At 48.1% G+C, this 21,734-nt stretch overlaps 10 protein-coding genes across 10 annotated transcripts in view; 6 read left to right on the top strand and 4 right to left on the bottom strand.

The window, feature by feature from the left end:
* Positions 1–573: 573 nt before the first annotated feature.
* Positions 574–750, bottom strand: FOIG_12767 (uncharacterized protein; the record flags this gene model as incomplete). Its single annotated transcript, XM_031213704.1, has 1 exon — positions 574–750. One exon carries the CDS (start codon positions 748–750, stop codon positions 574–576), a length of 177 nt encoding a protein of 58 aa, XP_031056662.1.
* A 508-nt stretch (positions 751–1,258) lies between these two features.
* Positions 1,259–6,466, bottom strand: FOIG_12766 (uncharacterized protein; the record flags this gene model as incomplete). Its single annotated transcript, XM_031213703.1, has 14 exons — positions 1,259–1,674; positions 1,726–2,100; positions 2,165–2,248; positions 2,302–2,976; positions 3,030–3,080; positions 3,133–3,328; positions 3,384–3,716; positions 3,762–3,924; positions 3,977–4,701; positions 4,750–4,983; positions 5,041–5,320; positions 5,375–5,607; positions 5,662–6,175; positions 6,251–6,466. 14 exons carry the CDS (start codon positions 6,464–6,466, stop codon positions 1,455–1,457), a joined length of 4,299 nt encoding a protein of 1,432 aa, XP_031056661.1. The 3' UTR covers positions 1,259–1,454.
* Positions 6,467–7,333: 867 nt separating this feature from the next.
* Positions 7,334–9,712, top strand: FOIG_12765 (uncharacterized protein; the record flags this gene model as incomplete). The annotated part of the gene is made up of 3 exons (XM_031213702.1): positions 7,334–8,228; positions 8,285–8,990; positions 9,076–9,712. 3 exons carry the CDS (start codon positions 7,334–7,336, stop codon positions 9,710–9,712), a joined length of 2,238 nt encoding a protein of 745 aa, XP_031056660.1.
* Positions 9,713–9,774: 62 nt separating this feature from the next.
* On the bottom strand, positions 9,775–11,129 carry FOIG_12764 (uncharacterized protein; the record flags this gene model as incomplete). Its single annotated transcript, XM_031213701.1, has 4 exons — positions 9,775–9,830; positions 9,877–10,770; positions 10,826–10,959; positions 11,011–11,129. 4 exons carry the CDS (start codon positions 11,127–11,129, stop codon positions 9,775–9,777), a joined length of 1,203 nt encoding a protein of 400 aa, XP_031056659.1.
* Positions 11,130–11,992: 863 nt separating this feature from the next.
* Positions 11,993–12,199, top strand: FOIG_12763 (uncharacterized protein; the record flags this gene model as incomplete). Its single annotated transcript, XM_031213700.1, has 1 exon — positions 11,993–12,199. The coding sequence occupies one exon, from the start codon at positions 11,993–11,995 to the stop codon at positions 12,197–12,199; it is 207 nt and encodes a 68-aa protein (XP_031056658.1).
* Positions 12,200–12,542: 343 nt separating this feature from the next.
* On the top strand, positions 12,543–12,749 carry FOIG_12762 (uncharacterized protein; the record flags this gene model as incomplete). The annotated part of the gene is made up of 1 exon (XM_031213699.1): positions 12,543–12,749. The coding sequence occupies one exon, from the start codon at positions 12,543–12,545 to the stop codon at positions 12,747–12,749; it is 207 nt and encodes a 68-aa protein (XP_031056657.1).
* A 2,423-nt stretch (positions 12,750–15,172) lies between these two features.
* On the bottom strand, positions 15,173–16,597 carry FOIG_12761 (uncharacterized protein; the record flags this gene model as incomplete). The annotated part of the gene is made up of 2 exons (XM_031213698.1): positions 15,173–15,340; positions 15,389–16,597. The coding sequence occupies 2 exons, from the start codon at positions 16,595–16,597 to the stop codon at positions 15,173–15,175; spliced, it is 1,377 nt and encodes a 458-aa protein (XP_031056656.1).
* Positions 16,598–17,667: 1,070 nt separating this feature from the next.
* Positions 17,668–18,870, top strand: FOIG_12760 (uncharacterized protein; the record flags this gene model as incomplete). Its single annotated transcript, XM_031213697.1, has 2 exons — positions 17,668–18,472; positions 18,572–18,870. The coding sequence occupies 2 exons, from the start codon at positions 17,668–17,670 to the stop codon at positions 18,868–18,870; spliced, it is 1,104 nt and encodes a 367-aa protein (XP_031056655.1).
* A 396-nt stretch (positions 18,871–19,266) lies between these two features.
* On the top strand, positions 19,267–20,190 carry FOIG_12759 (uncharacterized protein; the record flags this gene model as incomplete). The annotated part of the gene is made up of 1 exon (XM_031213696.1): positions 19,267–20,190. The coding sequence occupies one exon, from the start codon at positions 19,267–19,269 to the stop codon at positions 20,188–20,190; it is 924 nt and encodes a 307-aa protein (XP_031056654.1).
* Positions 20,191–21,427: 1,237 nt separating this feature from the next.
* The window catches only part of FOIG_12758 (murein transglycosylase), a gene marked incomplete at both ends in the record, with an annotated part of 2,196 nt that continues 1,889 nt past the window's right edge, over positions 21,428–21,734 (top strand). Inside the window, one exon of the mRNA XM_031213695.1 lies at positions 21,428–21,521. Coding sequence (XP_031056653.1) covers positions 21,428–21,521 — 94 coding nt within the window. The remainder of the gene's footprint in view (positions 21,522–21,734) is intronic.

Here is a 21,734-nt window from a genome sequence, read left to right as displayed (position 1 = left end):
CGGGTCCGAATCCTTTAAGATATGGGGAACGAGTAGCCAGTTTCAGGTACAGGAACGAGGTGAAAAAAGCGAGAAATGGACGGGAATTACATGGAGTAAAGGGGGTTCCATCTGCGCCAATTTAATGCTATATAAAAGCGTTATTATGCTGGAAATAATTCTCTCTGAATCGAGTTGCCAACTCTTGGTCCGGCGCTAACACGATATCCTTGCGGGCCGTAGTGTAAAAATGCGACATCGACCCAGAGATACGGCGCGTCCCTAGCTCACGCCGGGGCGAATAACCCTTACCTTCCTCTCTGATCTATGGGTAACGCTTGCTTGATCATCGCGACACGTGGATATCAGATGAGTGATTTAGGATAACGGGTGATACAGTAGCAAACAGTTATATCTCTGTTGGTTGCCCCCTGATCTTGCAAAAAGGTTATTTGCTTCACCGTTTCCTCCGCCAAGGCCGGTAGTTAGCACTGTGCCTCAGAAAGACATTGCATTTGTACTACATACGCTGCAACACGGACTTGAGCACCAGCCGTTTGAGAACCAACCGCGTGGTAAACCAAGCTTTACGGTTCATGCTGCAGATGATGGGTCGGCTGTCAGTGCGGGATAAAACCCCCCCTGTCCGACTCCAACCAATACAGTAACGCCACGCGAACGTCCATTGGGAAGGCCGTATGCAGGTTGGCCGCTAGCTTGAACTTCGGCAATGTAGTTTGGTGTTCCCTCATCCTGCATATGCACTCGCATGTTTGGGACCTCGGAGATGCTTCCAGTTATGTACAGTATAATATCAGCACTACAAACATTATCATAAAGCTCTGACCAGTAAGTGACAAAGTAGATCCAGTTATTGAGGGGTAAGGTAAGCAGGAAACATCAGCAGATCCGACGCTAAGTTAGTGTTTATGTGTGGACTTTGGGAGGAACTGCGCCTGCGCTAATGCAATTGCAGGCCGTGTAGCGCTATGGTCTAATCTGGGTATACCATTGGAGTTGCAAGGACCCGAGGCATTTCGAGAGATGGGTAGTGATCTGACAGGACGGAACAGCCGGATAAGCAGTCGGCTTTGATTGCTACGACCAACAGAGGCCACGCAGGCATGGCGTCGGTGAGGTGGAAGCAACGGGAGTCTATTGAGAAGGTTTGGTATGAAGACTTGCCAATTGGATATCCATGAACTGCAGAGAAATGCAAGGACCATAGTGATAGCCCATCATCTGAGTGTTTAAAGATACTGTGCAAGGAAAGACAGAGCAAGCTTTAATGGTGGTTGTATATTAGGGCTTTTATCACCATCTCAAGACAAGGATGGAATACGAAAATGAGAAATAGAAATACTGAAAGTACATGATAGAAATCTAATTATAGCTGACTGTCCGGCACACCCGAAGTCAGGTGTCATGATGACAAAGGTGCGTGCAGCATGCATTGCATAATCTTATCCTCGAGGTCAAAGCTCACCAGCTGAGTACAGCTGTGCGAAGCGAGAGGTTGGCTGACGCAGTAGTTCCTTGGGGTCACCTTGCTCAACAATCTTGCCATCATCTAGTACTAGAACTATATCAAATTCAACGATCGTTGCAACCTGATGCGTGACACAAAGGACAGTGCTATCAGGGAACGTGTCAAATACTGTCTGACGCAGTTGAGTCTGGATATCATTGTCGACGCTGATAAGGTTAGCAGTGAACTGTAAGAGTTGTGTCGCGTGTGCAGCTTACTGGCTGGTTGGTTCATCCATCAAGACAATCTTTCCCTTCTTGAGGCAAGCTAATGTCATGGCGAACAGCTGGCGCTCTCCGTGGGAGAAGGTGTCGCTTGAAGCGATCATATCTAGACCGCCTCCTTGCTCAATGGTCTGCCAGAGGCCAGTCTTCTTTAGGCCTTGGATGATCTCTTGCTCGTCTGAAATTCCGAAGAGTTTTGCATACTCTCGTATACTCACCGAGAGAATGAGTGACTCTTGCGGAAGAACGACGAAGCGAGACCGCACTTCATCCTTGGCCAGGGTTGAGATGTCAACATCGTCAATACTGATGAGACCTGAAGACACCTGTACCAGGCCAAGCAATGAATTGACCAGCGTGCTCTTTCCGCTGTTGACAGATGAGTTAGCATCCTGTGACAGCTGAATTCAGTATCTGGTTACGAGGAACATACCTTCCCGTCCGGCCGCAAATAGCCATCTTGGAGCCTGGCTTGATATCCAGTGTAAGATTCGAGATAGTTGGTGGCAACGAGGTTCTGTACCGTGGGTTAGTTCTCTAATGGCTCTATCGCTGAGATGTTGCACTTACGAATGAGTGAGCGTAACATCGCTGAAGTGAATCTCTCCCCTCGACGGCCACTCCGCCGGAGGCTTAGTATCCGACTCATGTTCCGAGTGCGTGTCTTGAGTAAAGTCTCTGATACGAGCTACTGCACCAAGTGTGATCTCAAGTGAAGTCCAGAAGAATACAACACCCTTGACTGATTGTCCAAGACCCACGATGTTAAATAGCGCAAGGCCAAGACTACCGCCACTGGTGTTCATCTGGACAACAGCGATAGATATGACCACAAGAGCCAGAGTCGCCACGAACAGGTCTACTGAGAGGTTGAGTGTAACTTGTGCAGACTGTAAGAAGTGGAAAGGCACTTGTGATCGCTCGAGAACCTCGATTCCTCTTCGTAAGTACCATGCTGCCCAACCATATGCACGAACAGTAGCGAGTCCATCAAGAGACTCAAGAAGAAGGGACAAGACAGGTGACCTTGCCTCGATATCCATGACACGAAGTCTTCGAGATGTTCGAAGATAAAACTCATGAAAGAATCCAATTACAACAGCAATTGCCAAAATTGCAAAGCCAGCGTAGTGAGATTGGATGGTGACAACGATGCACTGCGCGATAAGCATCAGCAAGTTCATCGTGGCGCCAACGAAAGCTAGTGGTAGCTCCATATCGGTGATCTGCAGGTCCTGGCTAAATCTAAGGGCCGTTGCGATTAGCGAGTGTCTGTGCACAACAGTTCGTGATCGTACCTGTTTAACGTGACTCCACTGTCCGTCTGCGAGAAGAAATCCATTCTGGCACTAAACCGCTGTTAGCAAGGGCGAAAAAAGGATGGATGGAGGGATAGCATACTTTAGTGTCGTGGTAAGAATAAGATGGTGAAACAAAGCTGCAGTCCGAACTGCGATGCGTAGGAAGAGCCAGACACATGCTGAAAAGAGAGCTACCCAGGCCATCGAGCCAACTCCAAAGAAAACGCCATAGAATGACGGGAGTGTATCGATTTGGTCCTGGAGACTCTTCTCCGTCCAGAGTCCAAGCCAGATTTCTATCAATGTCAGTATCTGGTGGAGACAACTATTGAGATGGGGTGAATGGCTTACGTGGAAATATGACGCCTATCACGAATAGCAAGCAGAGAAACAGAAAGACGATAAAATCCATCCAGCCGATGACTCCAAAGTACCATTTATACACAGCCCAATCACCATTGGCGCCTTTCTTGAAGGCGATGTCATTTGTGATTGCAGTGTTGGGTAGTTCGTCAGAGTCTTGGGCTCTAGGTTCTCGTGCAGTAGAGGCACGATCTGATACTTGTAGCACGTCATGTTCGAGCTGTTCAATATGTGGTGCGATCTCAGCGTATGTGCCTTGCCGAACAACACGACCGTCGGCGTTAATGAGGATGATGTAGTTGGCGAATGGAAGGTATCTCGCTATATGCTGTTAGTGAGCGTAAATTAAGGGAGAGGTGAACTTACGTGAACTTGTGGCGAGGATAGTCGTGGTGGGAGCACTGCTGAGAAGACCTCGGGGTGCGAAGATCTCACCGAGGATGTGGCGCTCAGTGTTGGTGTCAAGACCTACCAGACAATCGTCAAGAAGAACAAGGGTAGCCTTGGAGTAGATGGCACGCGCTAGAGCCTAGAGCCGTCATCAGTATACGCAATATTTCATGTTGGAGGAGGTTACTCACAATGCGAACTTTCTGTCCTCCGCTGACAGACTGTCCATTCAATCCACACAAATGCTTATCCCCATCCGTAAGATCCTCGATATCCTGATCAAGCGCGCATGCATGAAGCGCCATTCGATATCGCTCTTCATAGAAAGGCAAAGCGCCGACGATGTTCTCTTTGATACTGATGTTAGCGATCCACGGAGTCTGGTCACAGAAAGCAACTTGTGAGTCGTCAACCGACACGGTTCCAGAGGACGGCGCAAGATCGCCAAGTACGACACGTAGCAGTGTCGACTTTCCACTACCTGTCGGTCCAGCAATTACAGTCAATCCATGAGCTGGTACATCAAACGTAGCATCCTTGATAACAGCTTCACCATCTTCAGTCCACTTTGAGCTGACGTTCTGAATTTTGACAGCCACGTCAGTGAGGACCTTCTTCTCGCTCGTACCACCAACAGAGCTCTCATCTGTACTGATGCTAGCATCTCTGATCGATTTTCGAGGATCTGTCCAGGTATGCTGGTTGAGGAAGCTCTCAATACGTTGCAGTGAGCCGAGGCCTACCATAATGGCCATTACGTGGGATGTGCAGTCTTGTATACTTGAGCTGACGATGTTGAAGAGGGTCATGACCTGGAAGGCTGTTTGAGCGGTCAGGATTCGTCCTGATGACTTGTCCGCTACGGCGTTGTGTACACTGAGACCCAGGGCAGGGAGCATGGTAAGAGAGGTGAAGGCTATATATTGGTCAGCGGATGGTCAAGACGAAGATTTTGATAACTTACACAAGGTCACCAGTGCAATGAGCTGCAGTCTAAATCTCTTTGATAGCTTGATCTCCGATTGTCTCTCATCTTCAAGCATGGTCTTTATCGCTGGCGCCGCGCCCATCTGCTTGATACTCTTGATACCCTTCAAAACCTGGACTGTCTTGTGAAGACGCTTCTCAATGGCCGCCATCCAGTTCTTCTGAAATCTGCTAGCGCGTCCTGACCAATACCCGCCAAGCAGCAAGGAGCCTGTCTACTGTCAGTTCTCTACCATAACAATGCCGTGGCCGTCGTGAGATGACTTACCTCCTATCAGCCCCAAAGTGACTAAGGCTGCAAGGCCTAGCTGTGCTTCAATCAACCAGAGTCCAATTGCAACAGATACAAAGCTCGCCCAAGCATCGTGTATCTTGCGGACTCCGAGCTGTACACGCTCGACATCAGCAGTCATCATCGTTGTACTTGAATCTCCTGTGTCCACGACGCGATCCAGAAGGAGTGATTGCTGGTAGATTCGCATAGACAAGTCGGCGCGGACAACGGTAGTGGCTCGAACAGCGCTCTGTTCGTACAGTGAGGAGACGAACTAAGTGGTTCTTGTTAGTAACACGGCTTCTGGCCACAGGGGATGAGATCTTACTGCAATGCCATAGTAGACAAGAGCATATGCTGCAATGAGTCCATCACCTCTCTCCGTTGAGCCGTCGGTCTTTGGTTTCGAGATGTAGTCGATCGCTCGACGGACGAGGAATGGTTGGGCAAAGGTCAAGGCGAGGTAGCAGAATCGGGGAAATATGGGTGCCAGAAACTCGATAATGTGAGAGAAGAAGATCTCTTTTGCAAGCTTGATCGGCGCTTGGTTCCTCTTTGGTCCTAGCAATTGTCAGTCGCCATGTTTGCAGTGATACGTGCTTCGTGGGAACATGCCTTTTTCGGTCGGCCTCAATTGGGCATTCTGCAATTTGGTGTCAAGCTTGGAAAGATGTTCAGTTTGTAGCGGCGTGCGGTACCCAGCCCAGAAGATCGGCATCATTCGCAGCATAAGCGCTCGTTCAATGATACCATTGCTCTCCTCTGGTGCGTCGCATAATTCATGCCTGTTTACCAACGAACATTTCCACAGCATCTCAGTGACCAGGGCGCAAACCTTAGTACTTGCCAGCACCATAACAGCAATGGCCGGGTCTCGTCCATCTAGCATTCGCCAAAGGGTTCGAGCGCGAGCGGCATCCATGGGGATAGTCGACAGGAGGTAGAGGACCAAGATGGACGAGGTGCGCACCGCGCGCTGGTGCTCCAGGAAAGACAGACATGCTAGTATCGCGGAGCCGAGTATACCAATACTTCCCGCGGCGATACTGGCTCTGGTTCGTGTTTCATCGCGGATCGAGAAAAGCGCGACTGTACTCGTTTGCGATCCTAGGACCAGTGTCCATGCGATCTTGAGGCCATCACATTAGTTTACAATCACCTTTGCACAGCGCATGGCAGGACAACGTAAGAGAGATCGACATACCAACTTCAGCGGCAATATGAAACAACCCTTGAATATCACCGGCTTTCTCCAAAGTCGCGTAATTCGAAAGACAGCAAGACAAATAGCGACACAAAGTGGAAGAATACAAAGAATCGTCTCCTCAAACAACAAGGTGAAGTCGAAATTAGACCCGCATCCCTTGACAATGGGTCCAAAGGTGTCCTCGACCTGGAGGAGACAATTGGGAGGCGGCATTCTTCGGAATTCGGAATTTCTGATTCGATCAGAAATAAACAGAACGATCAACCCTTAGCAGAAATCAAGGGACAACCAGAGATCTAATCGAATGGTTTGGGCTACCATTCCAATTGAAGGATCAGGATCAGGAGCCGGGGGTTGGCTCGGAGGAATAATCAGCCCGATCGGATGGAACTTTAATACGGGATCTGCTGACCTGCGGTGCGCTTTGTGCAACGTGAAAAGCCGCTGACTTAAAACTGCAATTTTTGAAGGTGGCTTACATTGACAGAGGGATCTTTTGAGATAAAATCGTGCTTGGCGGCTCTTGGTAGTTCCAGGCTAGGATGATCCTTCTGGAATACGGGATCTACAGCGGGACATGGGTTGAAGGGGTGTCCTTTGGAGATGCGGTATGGAGACATGGTTTGCTTTTGAGAACCCGAAAGCTACGCTGATGAGATGGTTGTTCCTGTTGTTCAGACCTTGGCTTACAGCAAAGGCGCCTGTAATACTCACAAAATGAACAATGGTAGCCTCTATGGGAATTTTCAAGAGTGATGAACTATTTATATCGAAAACTGTTATTTGTATAATTGCATAACATTGAAGCAATTACCGAGGTAAGGGGCGCGATGCAATAACACTCTCAAAAACACACTTCAGGTAGTTCTAGGGTATAGTTTGTTTAGTGTTGGTTTTCCCAAGCCAAATGATAAGATAAGATATCGTAGATAAGATAGGATAGGATATAAAGCGGAAGTGGCAAACTCTGTCTCGCCTCTGCGGGAATGTGGCGCTACCCTACCCAACAGCTCACCAACCTCCTCTCTAAAGCATCAGCCGACTTGACAAAACCCGTAGTCCCCAGGGGCCAAGGCAACAATGGAGCCTTACTCATCCTCAATGCGCCCCAGACCAATCCTACCCCGTCCAACAGCAACGCCCGACACCCCATCCGCGCCAAGGTCCACCAGCGACTTAGTTATCCCGCGGAAATCAAAGGTCATCTCAGCCTGCCAACCCTGCAAGCTGAAAAAGATAAAATGCGACGGCGACCGCCCCGAATGCGGGCCTTGCATGTCGAAAGGCCGAAGCTGCGAATACACAGTCCAGGGTAACAGAACTGAGCTCCTCATAAGACGACAGCAGGCTCTGCAGGAGAATGTTGAATCGTTCGCGGCGCTGTATCGGTATCTCCAGGAACGGCCTGCGAATGAAGCTAATAGTCTGTTTGAGCGGATCCGCGATGGTTTTGGCATTGAGGCGGCGCTCGAGTTTGTGAAAAGTGAAGGCAGTAGTCTTGCCTCAGCTTGCAGAGATCCACCAAGTGCCAGGGTGAGATGGAGTCAACAGATCTACGACTGCAATCTACTCTTCGAGAACGAGCTCTTGTCAACCGAGATCTCAGATGTGGCTATTCAAGCCTTGCGAGATGGTATCGACTGTTACTTCTTATACATGGGTAACATGTTTCCTATTTACACGAGGAAGGAAGCCAGTTCGATTCTTGACACCTTTCAAGAAGCAAAGCCAGACCAGGTTGTCGGCAGAAAGATTGCATACGGCGAGTTACTGGCCATTTGTGCATTGGGCTTCCAATATGATCGACAGATTCTACCAAACGGCAACGCATCGATATGCACGCCGTTCTACCAGAAAGCTCGGCTGTTTCTCGATTACGTCGTGGAGCAGGCTCCCCTGCGGGCGATGCGGATATGCTGTTGCTTGGGGATCTACAATGTTATTGCCAAGTCATCATTGGCAATCTCTTATACAGGTAGGCCCATACGTTTCCTCCCCAAAAAGGATTCGCAGTGCTGAGCGGTTTTGAAGATTGGGGTATCCTGCTTGGCTCCTCAAGCGGACTTTGTGTTGGCAAAAAGCCTCCGGGTCTGCCAGAACAAGATTTCAAGGGATACATCAAGACTTTCGCTGCACTCATCACGATACGGAGCTGGGTAACAGCTACTCTTGGGCATATTCCCAGCCCAGAGGTCTCCCGATGTATTCACGCAAGTCAATCCGAGCACCTGGCTACTTCTTTTGCTGATGCTTTTTTCCAGGAAACAAGGGAGCAGATTGACAACACCGGCGCTCTTGATTCAGCAGCCGAGGACCCTGTTCTCGGTGTTCTACAACAGAGGATGGCACAAATCACAGTCCTGAAGGCCAACATCGTCCGAACCGTGGCATCCTTTAGAGTCTTATCGCCCACTATCCTGAGACAAATGCATGACGACCTTGAGTTATGGCGATCTAGTCTCCCTGCTTACATGCATCTCGAGACCTTGGTTTATACACCAGAGATATCTCCTGACCAGCGCCGGGTGACTTTTTACATGCACCTTTTCTACATGTCCGCCTTGATTCTCAAAACTCGGGCTGTGCTTGCTACTCAAAGGGATATAGCGGCGTGTACCTGGGACCCTGAAGCTAAGGCTGCTATTTGCGAGGGCATACATGCTGCTCGAAACTCAGCTCGACTTCTTGGGCTAATCCTCGAGGAGAAAGCTGTGGTGAAGAACTGCTGGCTGACCATGTAAGATGCAGTCTTTCCCACATCATCCTAATTTTAACTTTACTCCTTCCCTGTGACACATGGATTAAGCTGATTTGACCCTCAGGTATCAATGCTATGTCACCTTCTTGATGCTGAACTTCACTGCCATCAAAAGTTTCCTTGTCGGGGGTGGTAAAGCATTCAGGCAGCAAGATGTGACTCTTTCAAGAACATGTATCGAGATCCTTGCGTTATGTGCTACAAAGGACAGGATAGCGCACAGCTTCCACAGTCGACTGACGAGATACCAGGACATTATAAATGGCCATCTGCCAGAATCTCCACTTAACATAACCCAGGCTTCAAGCTCCTACGAAGATGGGCCATTGGATGACGACTCTTACCTATTTATCAAATCTAGCGGCGACGCCAGACTTCATAACCTGATGCATGAGCTACGGGAGCTACTGTGCTATCCCCTTACCCTTCTGAAAGGAGGTTCTGAGGCTAACATGCCGTATCCTACTATTGTCGAAGCATCTGTCAACGCTGATATTAACTTTGCTCATCACCTCGCCTCGCCGTTCAATATGGCTGAGGATGAGGTCCCGAATGGCTTGTTTCCGCCTGAGGATAGCCTCAAGGAAAGGCATGACTATGACGCGAGGACCGAGGGTTATCTTACTGGCTCTGTGCCTTTTGGGTGGGACGTCTCTGCATGGAGAAGAGATCCCGGAGTTGGAAACCTGGATAATACTTGAGCAAAGGAAATCCTATTGTATTGTCCGTGTATCTTTATTCATCTTCTACTCTTCCAACCACGTCATCGCTTGACAATAATGTTCTGTAAGGTATCTATAACAGTCTGAATCTCCTCGCCTAACAGGAGTCAGCAGTGCAGCACCAAATCTCTCGCAGGACTTACAAGTGTTATAATGGGCCATGCTTACTCGAACAACTCCGTCAGTTGTATCAAGATCTAGAACCTCTTTCACCAAACGATGAGAGTAAAAGTGACCATGCTTCAACCCCAGATTCGAGTTTGCTTCAATAGCTGCTAAGACACTGCGAGAGTTCCAGCCGTCGATAGTGAAGCTGACAATAGGTAAACGCTTGCTGGGGTCCGAACTCGGTTCTCCGTAAATCGTTGCGTCATCTCGTTTGGTCAAGTAGTCGAGGAGTAATTTCTGAATTTCCGTCTCTTGCTGGATACTCTTATCCCAGCTTTCAGCAAGAAGATGGTCAACCACGACAGATATACTCGCTATCAACTCATAGCTTCCAGCAGAGAATCCAGCCTTGTCGGACAGACTTTCTGCGGGGTTGAAGTAGTGGCCCAGGGGACGAAGCTGTTTCTGAGCCTCACGACTGCCGTAGAGCATTGCAATATGAGGGCCAAAGACTTTGTACCATGAGAGACAATAGAAGTCAACGCCTAGATCCTTGACGTCGATGGGTCGGTGAGGCGCGTAAGCTACTCCATCGACACAAACAAAAACATTCGGGTACTCATGAGCAGCCGCAGCGATGGCCTTGATGTCGTGGATTGATCCGAGAAGGTTGGTACAATGAGTCAAGGCGATAAATCTCGTCCTGCCGGATAAGAGCGGCTTTAAGCTCTCGACTGTCAGCTTCGGATTGTTGCCTTGTCCTTCTGGAGTCCACCACTTGACTGTAAGTCCTTGTCGCTCAGCTAGGTCTAGCCATGGCGCGATGTTTGCCTCGTGGTCGAGGGTTGATACGATTACCTCGTCACCTTGAGCAAAGGTAAGGGCCAGTGCGAGGTTGCGCAGCAGTTGAGTTGACGACGCGCCGTAAACTGGACTCTCTGTAAGTTGAGTGTCCTGTAACAACCGTGCGAAGGTTTCGTGTACCAATTTCATCAGGCAGTGCATTGATGTATCGTGCAGCTGCCTCGTAGCCTTTGTCCACTTTTGCCGCTGAGAGCCTGCCTACGCCATACGACGCGCCCATCTGCACATTCGAGGTAATGAGGTAATCTCGGATCCTGGAATCGCAGTCAGAACAGAGAAATCTCCACAATCATAGTGTAACACACGAGTCAGCTGCGGCTCCTAGAATTTGGCTTCCACCCGCGTTGTCGAGAAAGACTTGGTCCTGCTGAAGAGCCGGGAACTTTGCCCGAAGCGCCTTGATGCCAAGCTGTGATTGGGGCATCTTCAAATTGGTTGGACAGTACTCGTCTTCAGAGCACAATTGTAGTTAAATACTTCTTTTATGCCGAGATGCACTGGATCAAACGAAATTGAGGCCGGGTGAAAGGTTGAGGAAGATAAGTCGGAGCGGGGTAGACTATCTCGCCCCCCGGTAATTATGATGCAATTATTCGGAGGGGATAATGCAAGCAAAACAGGAAGGTGAAACAACAGCCGCAGCTAGTATTGATGGAGAGTATGTAAATGCACAATACGAGTGTTAAATGCAGAAACAGCCCACGGGAAGTAGTAAGGATACATAGCCTCTAGCTACTCGTTTTGGGCTGCAAAGGAAGTTCGGAGATCAACGACAATATAAGAGATTTCCGTGTAAATTACGCATCCTCACGCATCCTCATTTCACATTTAGAAGGGAGCTTAAGTCAAAGATCGTGCACGAAGTGAAAGCAAAAGGAATTGTGCATTCAGCTGTATTCTCACTGAGCTACCCAGCGTCTCACTGGTGAAGTCGGGTTCAAACAAATGACAATGAGACATTAATCGCACAGTCAATCAGGGGAAGCTCTTCGAGCCTTGTACATTATTGCGTCTCATCATGCGCACTGAGTAGCTACCACTCTCGCTGTGAACTAAGGATTACTATCCCGGTGGTAGATTCACAGGCCACTCGGAAGTCTTGATTCAGCTCCCTTGCACCTCTGAATGTGTATACAGTTGACTGTAGTGTAGATATAAGGTCGAGTATTGGACAGGGAGATTGGGACCTCAGCCCAACTAGCTTCACTCCACCAAAACAAAAAGAACAATATCAACAAATCAACATCTATTGAGCCTCTCCACAAGCGATTGCTTTCACCATTCACAATGTGTCATTTCGAAAACAGGATTACCAAGTGCGAGTTGTGCCGCCACGAGATTGATGCAGAAAGTCCAAAGATAAATTGCAACGATGTCCTAAATGGTCGTCCATGCAAGGGAGTGAAGAAGGAGCGGGTCACAGATATCAAATATGTTGACAGGGAGAATTGTTCGAAATGCCCACCGCCTGAGGCAGATCAGCCTGCAGCATAAGTCAGAAGAGGAGAAAGGTAGCAGGATACAGGACTGAGCCACGACATATATTCAAGGTCAAGAGGATTTAATTTAGAACACTATCTGAATCTTGCATTGTTGCTCCGCAAGTTTGAATGAGCTGTGAAAGATGTATCCATGAAGTGCCTTGCTTCTTTATTCGCTCCATTGAAACGACGTGAACAGACAGAGCCTCTGCAAGTCAACCTCAATCACGTCCATGAGTTAGTGTACATTCACAATACATTCAGGGTATAAATTAGAGCGAACACATACTAAACTTCAAACCCAACATAATGCAAAACTACTAAAATAAGCGCAAACACAAAGTAACACCATCAAGATGTGTCAATGGACAAAGACAATCGCTAAGTGCAAGAAATGCGGGTACGAGCTTGACGCAGAGCGATCTCAGGCAAAATGCGACGGCCTGGCCAAGGAAGGAAAATGCAGCGGGGAGAAGTCAGAAATCAAAGTTGAGACAACGAGGGATACTGATGCCTGCCCGGAATGCACAAAGCCTAAGCCTTATGCTGCAACTGCAGCTTGAACCAAGATGGCAAGGACTGGTTGGGTGAAACCTTGGTGTTATGTAGTAACTTAGGTCAGGCAACAAATTGAAGTTCAAGAACTACAGCTGTATTATTACTTCAGAAAGATAGTTCTCCCAAGGATAACATAATGCATCACTAAGTGGGATAAGCGCCTAAGCAAGCTTCTAGCCATATGACTTAATTATATATATTCCTAAGCAGAGATGTTTAGCTCTGTGTAATAAAGACATAGAACTCCAGAGCTTATAGGCCCTGAATAGCTGTAAAAGGGTCAGCGTGACGGGTTGTAGTCCTTCTCTGAGTAACAAACATGAACTACACTTCAGATGCTGCACTTATTCACAAAGTAGCCTGGGACGACTCACAGATCTCTGGGGCTGTGATTATCGCCTCGTTCCTTGCTGTGAATGGTAACGTATAATTTCCTCTATTGAATGCCTGTGCTATTCGCCTTGGCGCAGGATAACCGATTCATTGCATTGAGATAGTTGGTGATTTGCCATGTCTAAGCAGCATTCTCACACATTCACAAGGTCATTGGCGAGACGGTTTGAGTACTTAAATAGAACCAGGCCTAGCACTCTGGTCTCCTCAGTCTCCCAGCACATCAACTTCCAAGCAAACCAACACTCACACTACTACACACTCCACTATACAACCTTTCCGACCGCAAATATGTGCACAGTCAACGTCGAGATCAAGAAGTGCGGGACATGCTACCATAAAATTAAGGAGACACGCCGTGCCTAAGCAATGCGAGAACTATAAGGAAGGGAAAGGCTGTAGCGGGACGAGTTACCCACAAAGCTTCAAGTGGCTACTAAAGACTCACTGCCCTAAATGCAAGGAGAATGGTAAGAACTGAAAGGGGCCAGGTTGGCGAGTCGAATTGAGGGGCAGGATACTGCGCCTGAGCTTTCAGCTAGCAAAATAAATACCGTCATTACCCCACATCTGCATTATTTATATGAAATTCGCCGTGTTGTAATGTAACAGGTCTCCGATTAACACCATTAAAGATAGTTCCAGGTGTTGCAGGCATGCAGCATATAATCTGAGCCGCCTCGAGAGTCTTTCGGTCGTGATTAGCCCATGCAGAATGCTTAGAACGCTACTTCTGCGTAGAACAACTGGCTCTCCAGCACGGGAGAGTTGGATCAATGTCTAAAGGTGCAGTTCACAGTTTTGCAGAAAGAATTACCTCAGATTTTCATCGCCGCACGACTGATGGGACGAGCAGGCTATTTAAAGGGGGCGCACCACCAAGAGCCTCCCTTTTCCCGTGCTATCAGTTCCCCAATATTCCGTTGTCTAACCCATTATCAACCCAAGCTCAAAATCCACCTCAAGGATGTGTATCATTCCGGGTACAGTGTTGATCTGCAAAGCCTGTGATGGCGAGATCTCTAGAACAATGCATGTCCTTCGACCATGCCAGAGATATCTAGAAAGGGGCGCGCCGCTTGTCTTGGGGTAAAACATCAATTGACAGCTGACAGGTTTCATGAATGCAGTCATTGCATTGAACGGAAGAAGAAAGACAAATGTATTATTTGTGAGCCTGGTGGCTCATCTCGGTAGTTAGCTGCCTTGCGAGGGCAAGAGACATGGAAGTGAATAAATCAGCAGATGCTGGCAGGTAGCTAAATTGATGTCGTGATTCACTAACATAATCTCATTTGAAGTGTAACGCTTAGAGGTTTGGATTTGATTAGAACTGTGATAAGATGAATGTAATTCGTGATGATAACCGAGATCTCGACGAACATCGAGGGACTGCATAAGCAGCACATTGAAGCCTAATAAGAATACATCAGGTAATGATTGTATCTCTGTTCTAACAGTGTTCCTCAACGATTCACCAACAAATGGGGGCTATAAATTACATCTCCAGAACTCTAAATGCTTTGCCCTAAACTTCAAAAAGTATCCCCTTCCCAGGAATATTACAGTCTAATATTGTAGCTTTTACGTCGTATAATACTCCTCACTCAAGATGTGCACCACCAAACGAGACGTGACAAAGTGCCACGTCTGCTTTTACGTTCTTAACACAACTTTCCAACCTACCATAATGTGTGAGGGCTACAAAAAGGATGGTCGCTGTACCGGGGTTCATTACCCGACTTCGGTGGAGTACACAACGACCAATGACCGATGCCCAACTTGTATTGCCAACAAGAAGAAAGAGAAGAAATAAGTTAATGCATGTAGTAAAGTTTTATATCCCCGGGGTATATTAGAGCAAGCTACCTTTTTGGCTTCGAGAGTTGAGAAATACAACATATTACACTGGTGACATACTCTTGTCTATTTAATCTTTAGACATATCCTGATAATTACAGACCTTTTGCAGTAAGCTTAGGGCTTTCTCCTCAATCTATCCTTGATCTTATGTAATCCTCTTTTGAGTGACAGGCTAGACCTTTGCCATTAATTTCTTGTTGATCCTCAACCGTAGGATAACAGTCAGAACAGTAGCAATGGCTGACATCGAGCCAGCGTAGAACATGGCAGGTCTATATGCACCCAGCCCCTCATCTGCACCTCCATGTGCTTGGAGAAGGAAACCAGCAATGGGAGATCCCTGCAATTGTTAGACGCATCAATCAAGGCGAGTGGCGCGTGAACTTACAAAAAGATAACCAGCCACCCAGCCAACAATCACCATACCCATAGCTGTTGATACTCTGGCAGATCCGAAGACGTTGCCGACAACAGTTGGCATGGAAGAAAAGAATCCACCATTCATCAAACCATTGAGCACTGCGAAAACAGCCAATGGCGCAAGTGTCGTCGATGCAGGCCAGAGGGCAAGCATGGTGAGCGCATTTCCAAGGAAGAAGGCCGCAAGGGTATTCAATGGCCCGAATTTATCACAGAGATATCCACTCATGATTCGTCCTACAGCAGATGCAAAACTGAAGCCTGCAACAAGTCCAGCACCAGTGTTTGTACTCAGGCCCATAGATCGAGAGTAGAGGGGAAGGAAATAAGGGGGGACGAGAAGAGGGAAGATGCCGATGCCAGCGGCAAAGAAGAGAATAGCAAAGTTGAGCTGTCGAAAGAGTCTCCAGTCAACGATTCCGGTCTTTGCCAAAGGTACCCTCTCTTTGATCAGAAGCGCCGCTGGAAGTCCCGAAACAGCGATCAAGATGCCGGTGATGCGAAAGGCCCATTCAACACTGTGCTTCTCAATGAGGGAGTTGGTCGCAATGCTCATAATCGCACCTCCAAAACCACCACCTGCATAGACTATGCCATTCGCTAGTCCCCTCTTCTTCATAAAGTACTGCGCCGGAGCGAGGGAGAAAGACATGAAGCAGCCAGCCATACCGAGACCAAGGGGAATGCCAGGAAGAAAGATCAATCCGACAAGATGATCTGTGACGAAGCTTGCGCCGATGAGAGAAAGGGCCATGAGAATGATTCCGGCGGAGCTGAGTTTGCGTGTCCCGAACGTTCGTAGCATTCTCGACACGATGACTCCAACGGTCGCCATCAAAGCCGGCGACAACGAGCCACAGAAGGACAAGGCCAGAGGAGATCCGACGTTTCGCTCAACGAGGGCATTTTGGTACACGCCCCAGACGTAGCTGAGTCCGATAACCCACCATGCAACAACGGCGCAGGCACCGATTACGACCCATCCGTAACCGCCATCGGGGACAGTGCTATCAGCGATGCGCGAAGCTTCAAGTGCTGGGTCATCAGACTCGTGATTGCTCAGTGAGGCATTTTCAGCGAGACCGGCTCTTGTTGGGCGGAGAGTTGAGAGGGTGTTGGGTTCATAGGTTGTGCCGTTGCCGTAGGCTTCTAGCTGAACGGCTGTAGTCGTCGACATAATGTTGTCGCAGCCAGGTACCTCAGTGTCTAACGAGGCTGCAATACCATGCGCCCTTTTGTGACCTGATGATGTGTGGAAAGATTTAGGAGGAGAGGGAGTTTGGTGGCTACGAGGATACTTATCCTTAGTGTCAATTGAAGGGCGCGGGTTACATCAATCGCACCCAGAATTGCCAAGACTGCCGACCGAAAGAGCTTAAACTCATCACGTTTTCCCGATTTGTCAGACATAAACAATTCTCTTTGTTCTTATCATACAGAGTTACTCGTAAATGTAGCTAAAGAGAGTGAGCGCGAGCACCAATCGCTGTAACTTCAAGTGCTTGACTGAAGCAGCTGGGATGAGCCGTCAAAATAAGGGCGTGGGGTCTTTCGTTGATTGGCTCATCTGCCCATCTCACCCTTACGCTTCAAGGTGCTATTCTACTACCTTGGAGTAAGCCGGGAATTCTTGTTTGAGTATTACCATTTTGTTTCAAGAATTTAATTTTTTTGGGGTATTTCTGATTCCCTGCGCCTGCTGACAGCACTAAGGTGAATATGATTATCCGCGTCGGATATATTTTGTCTCCCAGAGGGTACTGTAGCCTTTACGAGTGGGTGTCAAGCGGCGTCTCGTCCTGTGCCGCAGAAGGACATCTTATACAGAAGGGCGAGGAGGAAGCAGAAGGTGTTGAGGAAGCCCTCTTTCACTGCAAGATCGACCTATTGGCCTCATCGCCCTTATCGGGAGGCCATGAAAGACTCCACGTATCGTATCGCGGCACAGCTAATGCACGCCATACTGTCGGTGAATCTGCTTGTCAGACGTTACGCCGGATCGAATGCTGTACTGAGCCTTCAGACTGTGAAATGATGTGAAAGGTTGGTGATACATCTTGGCATTTATAAGTGATAGAATGCTACCCTTTCTATCACATGATGTAATGCCTTGCGACTGCAAGTCGGTTATCTAGATGTCTTAGATTGATGTCTCAGAACCCTCTCTCTAATGCAGTATAAAGAGACCAGCTATTCCTCCATCGAGACGATCCAGCTCAGCTTCTCAAGTCACTACCATACCCAAGCATGGCAACCGTTGAATGGCTAACGACGAGGGAGCATCACGGGCATGGCGGGCTTTTAAGACCCCCGTCTGATGGTTATCAGGCTTTGATTCCGTTAACACGATTATATCACCCACCATCTCCGCACAAAGTACATCCGAGAGCAGACTGGGTCGTTGAGAAAGTTCGGCAATGGCTGTACCCGCATCTTGAGCAACTGGGCGCTGAGAAGCTCATCAAGGGCATCGTGAACGGGACAGCGTCCATGTGCACCTATCTCTACCCAAACGCCGATGATGAAGGAATCTTTCTCGCCACAGGCTTCATGACGGTTCAATTTGTCAATGACGACATCTTCGATAGCGCTGCTATTCTCAAGGCTATCCAGGCGACTCCGTCGGGACAACGTCTGGCTAGGGATCTCCAGAAGCTGCGCGATACACCGCAGAGGCTGGCAGACGGGATCGTATGTACTGCACGTATAATGGAGAATCCTCACGCATATGAAGAGTGCTGCGAGATCATATCGGACTTGGAGACACACCCGTACCTTCTGGGAGCTACCCACGAGCTTTCGGCGCGTATGCATTTGCGCGGTCGACGGATCGACGAGAAGCGCTTCGAGGTATGGCTGGCCAAGTCATGCGCTTCCATGAAGGACTTTGGCAAGTCTCATGCCCTGATCTACAGTGAAGCCAAAGATATGACCGTCGAAGAATACGCAGGCCATAAATTGCGGAATTCTGGAATGGTCTATACCGTTCTCTTCGTCGAGATGGCCATGGGTACTTTTCTCTCTGAGGAGCACAACGCTATTCCACGAATCCGTTAGATGCAGCAGCATTGCGAAAAGATTAGCTCATTACTGAATGAGATTTTCTCATATGAGAAAGAGACGTTTTTGGAGAATACAAATAATCTACTAGCCGTGCTGGTACGTACGGAGAAGATTGGTTTATATGAGGCTGCGCAACGAGTCGCTGCAATGTCACAAAGACATGCCCAAGAGGTGAAGCGCATCTGGATTGAGATTGAAGCCGAGTGCGATGACGACAGCGAAGAGGATACTGTTCCTGGAACGTACGTGGCGGACATGGAGTTGTTTGGCGCAGCGTGTTGGTCTTGGCAACTTCAGGGCACAAAGCGATACTTCTCCAAGACGTCGCCATTTGTTGAGCTGCGACTGGCGGGCGTGAGTCTGGAGGCAGAAGCTGAGAAGGCCTAATAAAAGTGCCTCCTACTTACTCGAATGGCATGATATTGTTAACAAAAATTAGCCACTATCATTATACACAAGCCCAATAGTCGCCCAAGGTCAATTCGCCTCATTCTCGCTTCTCTTTGACGGAGTGTTCATCTTGGAGCTTCTTGAGGCAGGTTTCGGTGCCTGTAGCGAGTCGTCAAAATAAAGGCGCGGGCGCGTCATCTCACTTATCTCACCCTCCATTTCATTGAAATGTCATCATATTATGCATCAAATTGGCCACCAGCTGTGTATAAATAAGGCAGCTTGACAAATACCAACTCTTCTTCATCTTTTCTTCCAATCTTCTTCAATCAGTGTCACGTCCCCCTTCGCATCATTGACACCTCGAAACTCAAACTCACCTCAGATCTCACAATGACCTCATCACACAACGACCCTACAGCTTTAACTCAAAGCTTTCACTACCAAACCTCAACGCACAGCTATGATGTGAAATGGGGCTCATTGGGTGATCCCAAATCCCCTCCACTCATATTTATCCATGGAACTCCGTGGTCATCTCGCGTCTGGGTACCTTTTGCCCTCTCACTGTCACGTCAATTCCACGTCTATCTCTTCGATAGACCTGGTTTCGGCGACACACCTGCAGAGAAAAAGTTGGATCCAGCAAAAGCCAGCTCAAGCGCAATTGAAGAGTATGACAGTAACCTCGCGCGACAAGCAGAAGTGTTTGCTGCGCTCTTCAAGTCCTGGCAAGCAGACTGGACGCATGAGAAGGCTCATGTCATCGCCCACGATAATGCCGGTCTCGTCAGTTTACGAGGCTATCTCCTCCACGACTTGTCATATGCAAGCCTCTGTCTCATCGACGTTGTCGCGATCGGACCATTCGGTCAACCCCTCTTCAAAGTCATCGCTGAAAACCCCGAGCTTTTTGAACAGCTCCCCGACACAGCCTTTGAGGGCATACTAGAAAGTTACATCAGCGACGCAGCATACTACGAATTACCAAAGGAGACAATGCAGATGCTCAAAGAGCCTTGGCTGCGAGAAAGTGGAAAACGAGGCTTCATTCGTGAATTGTGCCAAGCCAACTCCAGGTCCACGGAGGAAGTGGAGGCGAGATATGGAGAGGTTGGGCCGAAGCTGCCAATCAAGATCATCTGGGGCGCTGATGATAAGTGGCTCCCAGTGGAGGTCGCGCACAGATTGGGGAACGCGTTGAAGGCCAGCGAGGTTATTGTTATCGATAAGGCTGGTCATCTCAGCATGATCGATCAGGGAGCGCGTGTTGGGGTCGAGCTGGGGTTGTGGCTTAGTGCTTCTTCGAGCAGATAGAAAAAGAGACCGACTTCGATATTTTACTATACAGGTAATAATGTGTTTTATCTCTTGTTGAGAATATTAACGTGATCACTGGTAAGGAAGGTAGCTGCAGATTGTGGTAGGCTCAACTTGTCATCTCTACATGGAAAACAGAAAGATAAATAAATACTAGACGCGGAATGTCAGGAAATGGTGGCGATCTCTAATACTCATCATGGTGCGGTGCTATATAGAAATAAGAAGAGATGAATTTAAACTATTAATAATGGTTTTATCGCAGTATTACTCCCTACACGTTGTAAGTTCAATATCGCTTCCTTACCATCGTGATTTCTAGAACATTACCCTACACCAACTGACTCAGCGGCCTTGGCACAGTTAGGTTTAGCGTCAGCTATTTTTACTGCAAGGACACACCAAGTCTCGGGCTCTCGGACATTGATCGAAGGTACCCGAAGCCATGTGTCGCACTCGATCTGTGCGACGTAAATCTCGCACTACTCCAACAAGGCTACTTCGCAAAAAGCTTCAAAGTGGTATTTACCGTGTTGCAATAAAAGAACAACCTCGCGAGATCATCATCCATGCTTGCCCCTTGCTCAGGGTCACAATTCTACCCGAAACAAACCTTACTTACGAGCTGACAGGAGGATTCATTCCGTGCCTGACTAAAATGAGCAGAGTCCACTGGGATCGTCAGGGCGAAAAAAGTCAATGATGCGTCTCGATTCCATCAAATCAATTCAGCTGTATGGTTTAGACATGCCGATATCACGGCTCAACTCATCCGATCTTCAAGGAATCAGCTGAAGTGTTCCCCATAGACAGTGACGAGCTACCCACCGGTTAATTACGCGTCAGAGCACCCGTTCTCCACCAGCAAGGATTGCGTTACGCAACGGTACCCAGTATTACCGGGTCAATCTTCATCTCCCCCCCTTTCGATTGCCTTATCAGTAACGGAAACTGGGTTCGAACCAACACTCATGGGCTCCAGGCTAGCTGAAAAAAAGTTTGTCAGGCGCAGCAAGATAACACTGTCGCTTTTTATATACCCACCACAGCCTGCCATTCTCTCCCACTTACCTAAAGTTTGCTTGCGCATCTTTATGTTCATTTTCGCTTTTTGACTCGTGGTAGGCCAACGTCGCATTCGTTTTATAAAGTCACTCGTTCTTTTGTTGCGACCTGCTACGACTTTCACTCGTTCTTTTTTAATATTAATCCAATTTTTCTTACTTTCCCCACCATGTATTATTCCGCGTGGTCCAAGATCGCCCTTGCGGGTCTTTTTGCTTCGGCCGCTGCTCAGACCTACAGCGAGTGCAACCCTATGAAGAAGAGTACGTGAATAGTATCCGCTTTGTTTCTTAACATGCACTGATTAACGTCCGTCACCCAAAGACTGGCCACCCCCACAGACCGGCCACCTCACTTTTAACCCAGCCACCCAATTTATATATACTTTAAACAGTCACAACTCTACCAATTTAATTCCAATTAATTTCAAACTAACGCCAATCAATTCAGAATGCCTTCTTTTACTGAAAAAGATA

Source organism: Fusarium odoratissimum, assembly GCF_000260195.1.
Source record: "Fusarium odoratissimum NRRL 54006 unplaced genomic scaffold supercont1.28, whole genome shotgun sequence".
Taxonomy (NCBI): Eukaryota; Fungi; Ascomycota; class Sordariomycetes; order Hypocreales; family Nectriaceae; genus Fusarium; species Fusarium odoratissimum.
This window is presented reverse-complemented; position numbering and strand designations above follow the sequence as displayed.